The sequence below is a fragment of the Euprymna scolopes genome, chromosome 23, assembly GCF_053919585.1.
Source record: "Euprymna scolopes isolate OS-2025 chromosome 23, ASM5391958v1, whole genome shotgun sequence".
Taxonomy (NCBI): Eukaryota; Metazoa; Mollusca; class Cephalopoda; order Sepiida; family Sepiolidae; genus Euprymna; species Euprymna scolopes.
The window spans coordinates 115,092,591-115,109,337 of record NC_136504.1 but is presented as its reverse complement, the minus strand read 5'-3'; the positions used below and the strand labels follow the sequence as shown (position 1 = coordinate 115,109,337).

Sequence of the window (16,747 nt, the reverse complement as noted above, 5' to 3'; positions counted from 1 at the left end):
GGCGTCTCGTCTCACACCCTCTTTAACACTGTAAGTATGGGAAAAGGTGTTATAAATAAAAAATCTATACAAAATCCTATTAAAAACCCGCCGAATATATGTCAACCTATGTCACGGTAACATATATTGAGCGAGTTTTTAACAGTATTTTATCCGGTTTTTTATTTATAACATCTTTTCCCACACTTACCGTGTTACAGAGAGAATCAGACGCCATCTTGAATGTTCCAATACATCGGTAAACACTGTGTGGTTTTCGAGCTGAATAAACATGTTACATTGAATAAAAACACGAAAAATATATCCAGTTTGGTAGAAAAGTAACTTATGCCTTTGATAACATTTATTTGTTATATATTTGTTTTTTGACAACTTTTTCGAATCTGTGTACAATAATACAAACCCAAAAAATATTATAAAACTTTAATTATACTTGGAAATATGATTTTAAAAAATAGCGCGGATCGGATCACTCTCTGCATTAGCACCAAAAATGCATCGAGTATATAGGTTGAGAAGTGTCCTCACACACACGCTAGATTTATATAGAAAACTGATTCCCACTGTACCGAGGCCGCCGAGATATATTATTAACATTGTTAATATATCTCGGCGGTCTCGACTGTACTGTGACTATCTTTACGGGAATTTTCTATCGACGTGATAGGCAGGCGCGCGCGCGCACACACACACACACACACACAGAAAAAATTAGTTCGAAAAAAAAAAAAAAGTGAAAAGTCATGGTGGTCAGTAAAGAAAAACTGATGCAATTTTTTATTTGTTTCAATTCAGGGTGCACCTTTTTGGGAGCTGAATTTTCCTACATAAAGAAGAAACAACAACAAAAGACCTTATGTGATGTCTAACTTACGGCCTTGCAACTCTGACTTAGGGTTAGAGATGAAAACTTTACTTGCCATAAAAAGTTAAAATTGCCCGAAAATGGTTACTCATTTTACGTTTAAATTTATATACGAAACTGATCCCCCACTGCAAATTCTAAAAAATATTTTTCTCATCACCAAATTTTTAACCGTAGAAGAGAGCACTTTACCATTTTATTGCCATTAACTTTTGGGTAATTTAAACGTGATTTGCTTTAAATCTAAATAATACACGTGATGATTAGTTTCGTTCCCCGGTCTAAAGGTTAACAAACGTGTTTGAGTTTTTTTTTTTTGTTGTTCTCTTTTGTTATTAAATCTGTTCAATTGCAACATAGGACCGTTTAAATAACACGTATATATCGCTTTGTATTTGACATTTGCCCAAATGGTGGATATTTATTTTGTATGAACAGGCACTTTTTATCCTGAAGTAAAATGCTAATTTACTTTTTAATCCCTATCCTCCAGTGGCCTCTTGGCCTTGATAAGTGGTAATGTCTATGTAAAAAAAAAACATAAATTTGGTAAACGGTACAATTGGCAACATAAATTATGAGTTTTTATTAAAATTTAAAGAGGTACAAAAAGTTGTCAAAACCCCCCCCCCCCCCCAAAACAAATATATAACAAATAAATGTTATCAAAGGCAAGAAAAGTTACTTTTCTACCTAACTGGATAGTTTTTAGTGCCTTTATTTAATGTAAAATGTTTCTTTGGTTCGAAAAACAAGTAATATGGAGAACAAAAAAAAAAATGGCTGCGATGTCTCTTTACATCTTTGAAGTCTCGATAATCACTTCAAAATAAGAAATAAAACAAAAAGGTGGTAGAAACCCACCCAATAAATGTCATGGTAACATTTCAGTGGGTTGCTACCACCATTTTGTTTTATTTCTTACTTTGAAGTCTTTGTCGAGATTTCAGACATCGCTGCCATTTTTTTCTTAACGGTAACGCTCAATATTACTTATTTTTCGAACCGAATAAACATTTTCAATGAAATAAAAACATCAAAAACTGATCCAGTTAGATAGAAAAGTAATTTCTCTTGCCTTTGATTATATTTATATATATATATACTAGCTGTACCCTGCCACGCGTTGCTGTGGCTTAATTTGGTGTAATGGAAAATTCTAATAAAGAGAAAATGCATGTTTCTTATATTGTTAGTACAGCAATCCACTCCAAAAAGTAAAAAAAGGCGAAAATGAAAAAAAAAAAAATGGTACTCTTGCAGAATTGGATCCGGATCCTCGGGAGTTACCGTCAATCATGGCTTGGGCTTGACCAACTTTCAGTGGATTAAGCCGAAAGTTGTTGAAACGCTAAATAGTTTTCTTTTTTATTGTATTCAAAAATGTGAGTTTTTAATTAATATTTGGGTAAGGGGGGGGGGGTTACTATACACAGATTCAAAAAAGTTGTCCAAAAACGAATAAATGAAAGCAAAGGTAAGGTAAATTACGCTTCTATCTAATTGGATAATTTTTTAGTGTTTTTATTTAATGTAAAATGTTTAATCGGCTCAAAAAAACTTGGTGTTTATCTATGTATTTGAAAGAGATGAATGGTCGTGGACTCTGTTGAATACGTTAAGTTTGGGAAAATCAGTTAAAAACTATACAAAACAGTGTCAGACACCTACTGATTATATGTTATTGTGACATAGGCTGACATATTCGGTGAGTTTCTGATAGTATTTTGTATAGTTTTCTCAAACTTAACATCATCAACAGTGTCCGCCATCGTTTGCATTTTTCAAATACACTGATAAACACTGTTTTTCGAACCGACTAAACGTTATAGTAAATAAAACGAGTTTGTATTACTAAACACAGAAACGAAAAAGTTGTTGAAAAATAAATATAACAAATAAATGTTATCAAAGGCAAGATAAGTTACTTTTCTACCTAACTGGATAAGATTTTAGTGTTTTTATTTAATGTAAAATGTTTAATCGATTCGAAAACATGTAGTGTTTATCTGTATATTTGAAAAATACAAATGGCGGCAGACTGTGTTGACCATGTTAAGTTTGGGAAAATGAGTTAAAACTAAAAAACTAGACAAAATACTGTCAGGAACTCACTCAATATATGTTACCGTGACATAGGCAGACATGTATTCGGTGGTTTTTAACAGTATTTTGTGTAGTTTTTTAGTTTTAACTCATTTTCCCAAACCTAATGTGTTTAACACAGTCTGCCGGCATTTGTAATTTTCAAATATAGCAGTAAACACTGTGTTTTTCGAGCTGAATAAACATTTTACATTAAAAAAACAAAAAAATTATCCATTTTGGTAATAAAGTAACATATCTTGCCTTTGATAATATTTGTTATACATTTATTTTTTGACAACTTTTTCGAATCTATATGTACAGTAGTACAAACCCAATAAAAACACTAAAAATTATCCAATTAGGTAGAAAAGTAACTTATCTTGCCTTTGAAAATATTTACTTGTTATATATTTGTTTTTGTTGATAACCTTTTTAAGTCTTTGTGCAAGTACAAACCCAAAGGTGTATTTTTCTGTCTAATTTTATTTTTAGTACCACGCTTAAATTTAAATTTCGCGATATCTTTTTTGGGGGAGGGTTTTTTTTTTTACATTAGGTCCACCTCCACAATTTTTGACTATGCTGAATAAGAAAATCTCATTTAAAATTTGCAGAGGCAATTAGTTTTCGAGATATAAAGACCTGTACTGTGCACTATAATTCAGAGACGGCCATGAATAAACACTCCCAACCTCCCCATATTAAGAACGGCTTTCGGAATAAACAACACCCATGCCTAACCACGTGTTTTAACCTTTTACCTGTCTTTCGTCTTTTAAAAACGGCTATTGGAATAAATACTACCATTCTCCCCATGTAGAGAACGGCTTTCAGAATAAACACCCCCCAAACTACCCATGTTAAAAATTGTGGAGGTGGATCTAATGTGAAAATTTACTTTTTGTTTTTTTAATAAATTGTTAGTTGAAAGCACAGAATAGTGACAAAACATCATCCCCTCCCTTTGGTAAGAATAGCAAAAAAAAAATAATGGTTTTCTTGGTAGAAACTTTTCTGTATTTCACCTAACAATTTCTGGTGCTAATGAACTTACTGATCCGTGCTATTTTTTAAATCGTATTTCCAAGTTTAATTAAAGTTTTGTTTTTTTTATTTAATTGTAAGGTTAAAGTACAGAATAGGTACAAAACACCCTCCCCTCCCCATGTTAAGAATGTCTTTTTAACTAACGTTATTATTTCAGCACGGATCACTCTACATGAGTAATATTTTTTTTCAGCCATTCTTACCATAGAGAGGGGATGGTGTTTTGTAACTATTCTGTGCTTTTAACTAACAATTTATTATTAAAAAAAGATATTGTGAAATTATAAAAAGATATTGTGAAAGTTGAATTTAACTTGAAAAAAAGAAACAAAAAAAAAACAATGTGAACGGCGCGTTCAACATTGTAGCCGGAGCTTATTTGGCAATAAGGTCACGTTAGTCGATTAATGGGTGCTAATGCACTTACTGATCCGCGCTATTGTTTTAAAATTGTATTTCCAAGTTTAATAAAAGTTTTATATTTTTTTTTGGTATTTTTTTAGATTAGGTCCACCTCCACAATTTTCTTTTTAAATGAAGACTTTTAAAGGTTTCCGACTATGCTGAATACGGAAATCGCATTGAAATTTTGCAGAAATAAGTAGTTATCGAGATATAAATAGTTGTTTTATGCATTGTATTCTTTGGCGGCCATCTTTGTTATTTTTTTTATACAGTGATCACCACTTATCAAGGCCCGGAAGCCACTCAGGGATAAGGGTTATTGCAAGTACATTATGTTAGTGTGGAGATTTGATGAAGTGTTTACTTAAGGGGGCGGTTCATTAGGAATTTGTTAACATTAGACTTGAAGACATCCAAGTTGTAGTCCGGAGGGAAGCAGGCAGATGGAACAGAGTTCCACAGGCGTGCAGTTCTAAGAAAGAAGCTTTGTTCATGGAATCCGCGTTTTGATTTGGGCACAGATATAGAGTGGGGGAAATTTTTCAGTGGATTCAGCTAGACGGGTGTTTTTCATGAAAGATTGGCGACGGGGGGACCAGGGATTGGAGTTCAGACGAGCACCTGCCATGAAAATAACGATAAAACAAGGATAGGCTCGCAACGTCTCTTCTGTGGGAGAGGGGTTGCAGTGTAGAGAAAAGGGCATCCCCCACTAAACCACGAAGTCTATTTTGTACTCTGTCAAGGCATGATAGGCTGTTTTTAGCAGCTCCTGTCCAGATATGGCAACAGTATTCCATCCTTGGACGTACTTGGCTTTTATATAAATAGAGAATTGCATCAGTAGTGAGATATCTTCTGGAGCGGTAGAAGGATCCCACCATCTTTCCAGCGACCTTAGCAACAGACTTGATGTACATGTTCCATTTCAGATTAGGAGTAAAGATTTGTTTATGATGCGCGCAAGCATGTAAAAAAGATGGCCGCCAGAGATTACAATGTATTATACAACTTTTTATATCTCGATAACTACTTATTTCTGCAAAATTTCAATGCGATTTCCATATTCAGCAGTCGAAAACCCACAAAAGTAGTCATTTAAAAGAAAATTGTGGAGATGGACCTAATCTAAAAATTTACCGTTTTTTTATTCAATTGTAAAATAAAAAGTACAGAATAGGTACAAAACACCCTCTTCTCTCCATGTTAAGAATGGCTTTTTAAATAATGTTATTATTTCAGCACGGATCAAATAAGTGCACGAGTACCCAATTTCTTTAAAAAAGAAAAAGCATTCATATTTTCTTATATAAAATCAACTTCTATATAAAAAAAAGAAAAACGTGTACTTTAAATTTTTGTTAAAAAAAGTTTTCTTAAAAAAACAAAATACGGTAAAAAAAAAAGAAAGCAAACACCAAAACATTAATCGGTATTCATGCACTGTGAGTGATCCGTGCTGAAATAATAACTTTATTATTTAAAAAGCCATTCTTAACATGGGGAGGGGTTTTTGTACCTATTCTGTACTTTAACCTTACAAGTTGAATAAAAAACATATTATAAAACTTTAATTAAACATGGAAATACGATTTAAAAAATAGTGCAGATCACTCTCTGCATTAGCACCGAAAGTACAGAATAATTAGAAAACATCCTCCCTCCCCATGTTAAGAATGGCTTTCTAAATGTTAATGATTCAGTACTGTTCCTTGTCTGCTTAAGTTTAACTTTTGTTTATCAAATTGTTAGGTGAAAGTCCAGAATAGTTACAAAACACCCCTATTCCCATGTTAAGAATAGCTTTCTAAATAACAGTATTATTTCAGCATGGTACCTTCTCTGCATAAGTACTATCTTTTGTTTATTAAATTGTTAGGTGAAAGTATAAAATAGTTACAGAACACCCTCCCTTTCCCATGTTAAGAATGGCTTTCTTAATAGCATTATTTCAGCACGGTACCTTCTCTGCATAAGTACCATCTTTTGTTAAATTGTTATGTGAAAGTATAGAATAGTTACAAAACGCTCTCCCCATGATAAGAATGGCTTTCTAAATAATGTTATTATTTTAGCGCCGTACTTTCTCTGCATAAGTACCATGTTTTGTTTATTAAATTGTTAGGTGAAAGTACGGTACTCATGGAGAAGGTGATCCGTGCTGAAATAATAACGTTATTTAAAAAGCCATTCTTAATATGGGGAGAGTGTTTTGTACCTAATCTGTATTTTAACCTTACAATTGAATAAAAAAAACATAATAAAACTGTAATTAAACGTGGAAATACGATTTAAAAAATAGCGCAGACCACTCTCTGCATTATCACCAAATATTATTTAAGCACGTCATCAATTCGTAAAATTTCTTCGAAAAAAAAACCCCTGTACTTTTACCAAACAATTTATAGTGTTAATAATAAAAAAGTGCATATTTTCTTATATCGAAAAACAAAAAACAAAAAAAAACGACTTTGACTCAAAAAGCAAGCAACAAATTTTTTTTTTTTTTTTTTTTTGCCTGTTATAATAAAGAAAAAATGTTTAAATTAAAAAATTTGGAAGATAAACAAATGAACTAGGTTTTTTTTTTTTTTTTTTTTTTTTACTTATCGAGTAAACAGAATGAAATCTTCTAATTCGTTTCGTCGTGGTGTGTTAAATGAATCGAACCGGAAGTTCAGTTCTATCAACAAAACAGGTTCGCACTAACGGCTTACGAAAAATATATTTATTTTATTTAATATTTTAATAATTGGCGATGTAAATTTATTTTAATAACATAGAAACATCCTTCGACTCTAAAGATGGGTTGTCTGAAAATTTCAAATAAATTGGTAATGTAGAAACATGGTTGTATAAACTTTGAACGAACCAAGAATTACATTTATATATATATATATATATAATTTTTTTTTTTTTTTTTAAGCAAAAACAATATTATGTACTTAATTGTCAAGGCGAAAATATTAACATATTCAACAGTTACGAAAATCATGGAGTAGAAATTTATTTCTAGTTAAAAGTAATTTTTACGGAAAATTGGGTAAAATCGCATTTTTCTTAGATGTTATAAAGTAGGTAGTAGGAGTCTACATGCAGGGGACATAACTCTGAAATGAATATTTTAGATTACTGATGTCATGGCTGCAATATTTGTCGTCTATAGCAATAGATTTTTTTTATTTTTACAAAAAACACAATAGCAGTTGTTCTACTCAATGAATTTTCATAATTTTTGGATATATTACTATTTTCGATATGACAATTAAGTACGTAATATCGTTTTTGCTTAAAACGGTATATTTTTGAAAAAATCAATTTGTCGACTATAGCGTAACAAGCACTAAAGCAATTTATTTTGGTTCACCTCCAGCGAACTGATTGTGCTAAGTCTAAAACACATGTGCCATTTCATTCCACAGAAACACTTTCAACTCCACATCTGACCTTGTGTCTAACCGTGGCCTTCATAATATTTATCATTAATATATTACACAGGCCACAATCTAACCCCTTGGAGAAAGGGGAATAAGTTTTTTGTGATTTATTTGCGTTAAAAAAAATAGGTGCTTATTTAGAATTACACTTGATTAAAAGAAAATACATAATGATCTTTATGATGTACGTATTTGTCACCAAACGGAGATGTTATATTCCAAAAATCATGTAAATTGATTTAAAAAATTTTTGTTTTCAAATTATTCCTCGTAATATATAATATTCAATAGAGGATTGATTCTATAATATGTACTCAGTCTGCATGAATATCAAAAAGATCATGTTTCCGGGCAATGCTGGGCATCCAGTTAGTGTGTGTGTGTGTGTATATATATATATATATATATATATATATATATATATTCACACACACACACATGAAAAAATGATAGTAAAATAACATTAAAAACAATTTTACTTTTGTTTGGTTAGGAACAAAGTGTAGTATTTGTTCTACTGCTATACTTCAACTATTCTCTCATTGGCCAGTTATGAAAAATCCTTCTAGACTGAGGCAATTTTAATTTTTGTTTCAATCAAAAGTTCCTCTTGAGGAGTTGGATTTTTCTCCACATAAAAGACCTTGTGTCTAACTTGTCTTTGTGGAAATGCAAGACAGTAAAAACAATCAGCTATCGCAAGTTTCACCGTACATGTGAAATGCTGAAATGAAAAATTGACAAAAAAAAAAAAATAGTCGCCATCTTTTATAAATGAATTGAAATTATGCCAAAGGCATAACTTGAATTCATAATTTTTATTTGATAATAAATTAATATGAATTGCATTAATAATGAACATTTTTATGATGTCACAATTTTAAAAAAATATAAAAATACAGATTTTGCTGAAAAGAAAACTTCTTCCATATGATTTTCTGATTCTGCCAAATTCGGCTGTCTGAAGATGATGACTTCCTGACCTAAAATGCAATAAACAGTTTTTTTGTTTTTTTGTTTTTCCTTTCCCTTTGCCAGATTCAATCGTTCTAAAGTCAAAAACAATAATTTTTCTCTACAAAAAAAAACAAAACAAACCGAACACTATGAATAAATATTTGAAGATATAAAGAATTTGAAGTATAAATTTTTTTCCAAAATTCAGGATTTGTCATTAAATAACACAAAAAAGGTTGATATGCTGTAAAACAAAACAACCAAAGTTTAAGAAAGCGAAGTGATTATTCTGAAAATATCCAATTCTGACTCTCCACTTTAAGAGTAAAAAAGAAAAACATTTCTTTTTTTTCAGCTGAGGGTTATGGCCATTTCTAGATTAAGATATTAAATGACCTCTTTCGACCGCTAAACGTGTTTTTGTAAGAATGTCCTAGATAAATTTGTCAATTTTAGAAACGTTTATCTTCGTACTGCTGGAAGAAACTATTGTTTACGATAAAATCTTTTCAGTCCTCTTGATAAAAATGCAATCGTAACTGAATAATTATTTAATTTATTCAAACTTCCTATTGTAACAGTTGTGGGCTCCGCTATTTAAATACATACACATACCAAGTTAATGTCGCATCGGCATTTAAGCTGTGATGTCACGGAATGAAATGCATATTTGGGCATCAAGATCGAAGGAAAAGGGCAGAGTAAAAAGAAAAAAAAATGTGTCAAATTGGAAGGTTCATTTGACAAGCACGCGAGTCTCCTTCATCCACCTCTTTGAAAGCGAGCCAGCCGACCAGTTGGTTTTAGAGAGAATTACTACAACACGACTGTGGGTTGTAACTAGGGTTGGATCAAATACAATTGTATTTGTATTTCAATTGTATTTAAATACAATTTTAATGTAATTGTATTTGTATTTTAACATCACAAGAAAAAGTAATTTGTATTTGGGCATCCAGGAAAATAGTATTTTGTATTTATATTTGAGAGAGAGAGAGAGAGAGAGAGAGAGAGAGAGGGAAACTTTCAGAGCTCTAATGATAATAAAATGCAATGAGGACATGATATAGAATGTAATGTAGATGTCAAATTTGGAAGGAAATATTTCTTTTCTTTTTCTTTGTATATTTTCAGATTTCTTTTACTTTGAAAAAAAAAGTACTTATATTTGTTTTTGTTTAAATCAGTTATTGTATTTTTATTTGTATTTTGAGATTGAGGAATAAAAGTATTTGTATTTGTATTTTTAGACTTAGGAATAAACGTATTTGTATTTTTAGACTTAGGAATAAAAGTATTTGTATTTCTGGTAACCTAAACGAAAGTATTTGTATTTCAATTGTTAAAAATCAGTATTTGATCCAACCCTAGTTGTAACTAAAAAAAAAAACAAAGGATGGTTATCTGCTCAGGCATGAAAAAAGGAAAGAAATAACTAACCTATTGTTATAAATACGGCTATGACAACAGAATATTATCATTGTTTTGACTCTCGAGTATGTTAGACACAGTTAGTCAACCGAGAACCACATCATTCTAAAAACATTTAAGATATCAACGGATACACACTCGAGTCAAAACAATGGATAGAATATGCTGTTGTCCCAGCCCTAATTATTAATACATGTCGGTAACTTATATGTGAAACTGGACAAAATAACTTTTTTCTTTCACTTATGTTTTTGTCAAAGTTTTCTCTTCTTTGCGATTCCCTACACACATGTTTGGATGCATTTAAAAATAATAATATTACACTATTATTTATTTTATTCAGACTTCATATTATTCCCATTATTTTAATTTTAGGAGGCCGCCTGGCTTTTGCCCGGTCATAAAATACGCTTAAATATATTTTAATTTGTCCAGATTCCGTATATTATTATAATTATTTCAAAACTAAAAAGTATTTGGGTACCATCAGCTAGAATCAAAATCAAAAAAGCAAAACTGTAGCATTCAAAGCTGGTGACATTATCACTGTACCAACATGACACGCATATGAACTGATTAAAAATAAACTAAGATGTACAAAACGTATAACGATTTTTTTTTTTTTTTTTTTTCAATTTCGACCCCTTTTTTTGACCCCTTAAAACTATTTTAACCAGCTAAAGACTCATAAAAGAACAGTCTGTAAAAAATTCAATCATTTGAGGCCCCTAGCACAATTCTGACTTAGTTTTGGAAGAGATATAAGATTAAAAAAATTTTTTTTTTTTTTGTCCCCATTAATTTCTCTAAGCGTTAAGACTTTATTTCTTCAAATAAATAGGTGACTCTGATCGGATGAGAGCTTACAACTGTCCCAAACAATGGCGGCAGTTGTTGTTTCTAATATTAATGTGTGAAATGAATAAATGCTTAAAATAAAGAGAATGCATCTTGTAACAGATGGCTAAACTTGTTTAGCAAGTCAATTAATTCAATAATGCTGACTTGAACTGCCATTTTTTTTTTTTATGGAAAGCTAAAGTTTGTTAGATTGAATTGTTTTCCTTACAAATATATTTTTCTATTTTGCTTTTGTTCTGTAACAAAAAAAAAATATTAAGGTGTTTTCATGAAAAATTCTTTTTTGGTTTGTTAGCACAACCGTAACACTGCTAATAGGCATGAAATAAATCAAAGAGTTGATTCATTTAAACTCACTGCAGTAGTATAAATATATCTTTTTTTTTTCTTTTTTTTTTTTTTTTTTTAAGTTAATCAAAGTTTTTATGTAAGAAAATTATTGATTAAAATTTATAGAAAAAAATGTGTAAAAAGAATAAATCCCAGATCTACAAAAGCTGTGTTTGTTAAGTGAGATATTTTTAAATGAACAAACAGTTACAAATAAGTTTCTCTATATACAAATATATGCAGCATTTTTCTAGGTCTGTCCATATTTTGCATTTTTTTCAAGGGAGATAATTTCATGAAGTCAAATAGTGCTAATGTTGTGAAGAACAGGTACATGTTCTTAAATTGGATATTAAATTGGATTCACTTTGCTAATGAATTAATATTTTATTTTATTTTTTTTTGTTTTTGTTTTTAGTCTCATACAAACGATGTTAGTTTTGACTGCTGTTTGCTGTTATATATTGTAAGTATTCAACGCTTTTTTTTATTTTATACTTGTATTTTATTTTCATGATTAATAGTTGACATCTCGTTAGTAAAATGGATATAAATGTTGCTGAAATTCTGCTTTAAAAATTTTTTTTAATTGCATGATTTTAAAGGAGTTGAATCTTTTTTTTTTATAAAAACGTTTTTTTAACTCTTCTTACCTCAGTTTTTAAATTTTTTTTTGAAATTTAACCTGCAAAATTTAGAGAAATTTGTCTATTATATAAAGGAGAGATGTGTGTGTGTGTATATATATATATATATATATATATATATGCTTATATGTCTTGCTAACACTTTCGAAATCTGAATCGGATAAGTATGGTTCTGGTACTGTCTTAAAGGACAAAGACTCTGATGCATAATATGTGAAATTATAACAAAATATTAATTTTCTCTCTTAACGATTGCAGAATCTTATTGGGATGCGGGGGTCACATAAAATCGTCTCCTAAATGATTTCAACATCAGCTTTACCTCTCAGATAAGTTAAGTACAGAAATTTGCAACATGATGGTATGACTGTCGTCGTGGCTGAACGGGTCAGTTTTGCGTTAGAGTTCAAGCTCACCTTACAGCAGACGTTTTGTTTTATTTTTAACATTTTTGAAACCGTTTATTTTGGTGAGCCTTTGCATTAAGATAGGGGTAAAAGATTTTTAAAGATATCTTTTTTAACAAATCATTTAGTAAGTATAGTCAAACGCAAGTTCATTTTTTTTTTTTTTTTTTTTTTTTTTCTTAAGTTTAAATTAAATGGCTTGGACAGTGCCGGGTACCCCTGCTAGTCTATTAAATAAAGAGCAATTGTATGTGTGTTTGTATGCCCAGCTGAAAGTAAAAAAAACTATGAAACAAACATCTAAAAAGTTTGTATCCTCTTGATTAGTGTTGCCCTGGATGAATACTATCTAAAATTAAAAAAAAATATATTCGAGTCAACTGAGTTGAATTTGATCGGGAGAGTTTTTTTTTTTTTCCATTACTAGCAGGCCACCTGATGTTGCTCTGTCATAAAATATGTTTAAATAATATATTTTGATTCATGCAAATTTCGTATTTATTATTATAGAGCCAATTCTCTATTGATTATTATATTGTACCTAATATATATTAAATGATTTCAAAAGTAAAAAACAAAAAGACTTGTGTTCTATCAGCTAGAATGGCAATCAAAACCTAGCTCTCCAGCTTTATCTGTTAGCGAATGACCTAAATACATGCATATACAAAAACTGCAAAAATATGTAGTTTAACCTGTAACTCTTAATTAGCGCATGTGCATAAAAAAAAGGGTAAAGTCAAATTATGCTATGCCAAGGTCAAATTATGCTATGTCAAGGTCAAATTTTTTTTTTTTTTCAATTTTGACCTCTTAGCAGTTATTTTATCGGCTAAAAACCAAATTGTAAGTGTTACTCTATAAATCAAATTTCAACTCTGTAGACCAAATATTCAGAGAGGAGTATGGTAGTTTTTTTGCACGCACGCCAACAAGTTGCTCATGTATATATAATTTCCGTGTGCTAAAACGTTTTCATCCTAAATTTTACACAATTATGCAGAATATAGAAACTATGCATAAATAGAATTCAGCATAATAGTGCAATGAAACCAATCATCTAATAAAAAACCATAAAAAATAAGTTATTAATTGATGCTTGTTTTCAAAGGAATATGCAAATTAGTTAACCTTCATGTAGTCGCTCACGTATTCATGACTGAGTATATTAAAGTTTTTTTAATAATTTTAAAATAGAAAAAGTAGGCTTTTAACATCAATGTCTGAGCAAGAAAAATTCAACTTATAGGTATATAGATTATTTTATTTTTTATTTTATTTAGTTTTTATTTATTTTTATTTTTTTTTTCTTCAGCCATTTCCAATGTTATCTATTACTTAAAGAAGAATGATTGACATTATTTTATTTAGATTAAAAAAAGAGAAGGGAATGGGCTGGAGAGAAGTGAAAAAGTATTGTGTGGGGGGGGGGGAATTTGAAAAAAAAAATTGAAGTAAAGATAGATGAATTGGGGAAGTTTTTTTCAGCCATTTCTGATGTTTATTATATAAAGTAGAAGTGAATGAGTTTATTATTTTCATTGTGTTAAGAGAGAGGAATGGGCTGGATAGAGGTGGAGGAGACTGAAAAGGGGAAAGATAGACTGGGAGAAATAGAGGAAGATAGAGAGATGGATTGAGGAATGGTAGAAAAAGAAGTTAAAAAAAAAATGTTTAAAAAAATGTGTGTAACATGATTATATTAAAACTTCTTTTTCTACCCTTGCTCAATCCATTTCTCTATCTTCCTCTATTTCTCTCAGTTGATATTAAGCAATGCCATTTCTTATCTTATCGCTGGTGGCTATCCCGAGAAACTATGCGCAAACGCATGTACCAAGATGGCCACCAGCAATAACATAAGAAATGACATTGAAAGAAAATAAAAATGTGTGTAACATCTTTATATTAATTCTTTCAATGAGGCTTCATAATTTCTGTATTCACTTGGCCTAAGGGTTGAATCTCATGGTGCTAGCTACACTGATGTGACGATTATCTACATCCGTGGTCTTCAAGCTTCACCTGAGCAATAGCGTCATAGTCTCTATGGTTCCAGCTGAGCATTGTCTAAAGATAGCGGTTTCAATCCTATCCAAAGCAGACCAGAGGATTAGTTGGTGAAAACGTAAGACGACAACTATGGAAGGCAGTAATTACTGGAAATGTAGTTACAAGACTCGGCATTCCTATCCTGTTGCAGTTAATCACTTGAAGAAGGCCAGAGGATGAGTTGGCCAAAACATAGTGAAACAACAACTATGAAGATGACGATGATAGTCAGCAAAAGGATGAATACACCCTTTTTATCCTCTTCTATTTTGGTTGACGGTGCGCAACGGGGAGGAGCATCTTTACTTTTCTTTCCGAGATTACCATGGCTCTACAATTTAAAGAGCCGTGGTTGTCGATGCTGTTAAAACAGCAGAGCTGCTGCTGATGATTTTTTTTTTTTTTTTTTTTACATAGGCATCACCACATTATCAAGGCCAAGAGGCCACTCAAGGATAAGGGTTAAAGAGTGTACAGTAGAAATTGGACATTATAGTAATCATTAGTAATGAAAATTTGGTAAAGTTGATAACTTATATGGAACGGCTCGTCAAGAACTTATTTACGTTAGACTTGAAGACAACCATATTGTAGTCAGCCGGAAAGCAGGAAAACGGAAGACAATTCCACAGGCGTGCAGTTCTTAGAAAAAAGCTTTGTTCATGGAATCTACGTTTAGGTTTAGGCACAGATAAAGAGTGGGGGGAATTATTGATAGTGTTTACAGCTAGACGAGTATTTCTTGTGAAAGTTTGGCAAGGGGGGACCATAGATTGAAGCTCATTCGAACACTTTCCATGAAAATAACGATACATCAGAGACAAACTCGCAACATCTCTTCTGTGAGATAAAGGTTGCAAGGAAGAGAAAAGGACATCTCCTATGAGGCTACGAAGTCTATTTTGAACTCTACCAAATGATTTTGGTTAATGGCTCTGATTTTGGTTAATGGCCCTGTTAGGGATAAAGAAATTATTTTTAAGACTTCAATTCTACTTTTTTTAAATTAAAAAAAAAAAAAAAAAAAAGTTTGTGCAGTATTTAAAAATACTGGTGATCAGTCTACTGCATTTCAGTACAGAGTGAATAATCTCTTGTCATGAGTAGGACCATGACAACAGCATATTCTTTTCCTTGTTTTGATTCTTGGGTATATATCAATTGATATCTTATGTTTTTATGTAGAGTGATGTGGTTCTCGGTTGATTGTGTCTAACTGTATCGGCTATATACTCGAGTCAAAACAATTAAAAGAATATGCTGTTGTCATAGCCCTAATCATGAGTAAGTGTTTAAAGTTGTCAACCACTTCGGCAAAAGCAATCTATTTAATGACAACCAATATGGATTTCGTTCTGTCAGATCAACTAGCATTACAAGTTGATTTTTTTTTCTTTTTAGATAATTGTTATTTTATCAACTTGCATGAAAAGAACCATGTAAAAGTTGCTTAAAACCGTTTGAATTCTGCAAATATCATCAGTAGTTCAAAAGTTATGAGAATTTTAAGTGCCAAAGTTTATGCTTTTCCGTGGACATTTTTCTTTAGAAAAAGTGGGCTAAATTACAGACCTCAACATTTCATAAAATTCGCCAATTTCAACACCATTTATCTATTTTTCAAGCTATTCTCATGAAACCTGGCAGCTTTATGTAAAATTGTGTGCTCTTTCTGATTATGCAGTCAAATCTGATGTATCTCTACCATAAGCCATGAATTATGAATTAAGATGTACAAATTTCAATTATTTTTTTTAAACTGGCGCATGGTATCATACAGTAGGTGTCTATTCATAAACACAACTAAGTATTATAGTAATATTTAAATATAACTTTATTGAGAGCAGGCATTGTCCTGCCTCCTCACCAAAGGAGAGCTTAATCTGGGGTGTAGCCATTGAATGCCTAAAGTGCATTCATGGCCGGTATTTACTACTCCCTTCAAAGAAAAAAAAAAATTGAGTAGATATGAATTAATCTCAGAAATAAATCGAAGAAAATTTTTCATGTGGATTTTGGATTTCTGTAAAAGATGGAAATTCCCATAGTTGACCAGAAGTTATGCATTTTGGGACCAGTCCAATTTTCAATTTTGTAAATTCTCTCTATCTGGCCCAAAATATACCCCTATTTTCTGAGATGCAGCCATAAATCGTACTCTACATGAATCCTTGATGTAGTTCTCACAGTACAAGGATACCAGGAATCCTGATAAGCAAC

At 31.2% G+C, this 16,747-nt stretch overlaps 1 protein-coding gene across 1 annotated transcript in view; it reads left to right on the top strand.

Moving 5' to 3' along the window:
* Positions 1–16,747, top strand: part of LOC145246141 (V-type proton ATPase subunit e 2-like) — a 31,014-nt gene that overhangs the window by 1,878 nt on the left and 12,389 nt on the right. Inside the window, exon 2 of the mRNA XM_080107990.1 lies at positions 11,840–11,887. Within this exon, the coding sequence (XP_079964116.1) occupies positions 11,840–11,887 (48 nt within the window). The remainder of the gene's footprint in view (positions 1–11,839; positions 11,888–16,747) is intronic.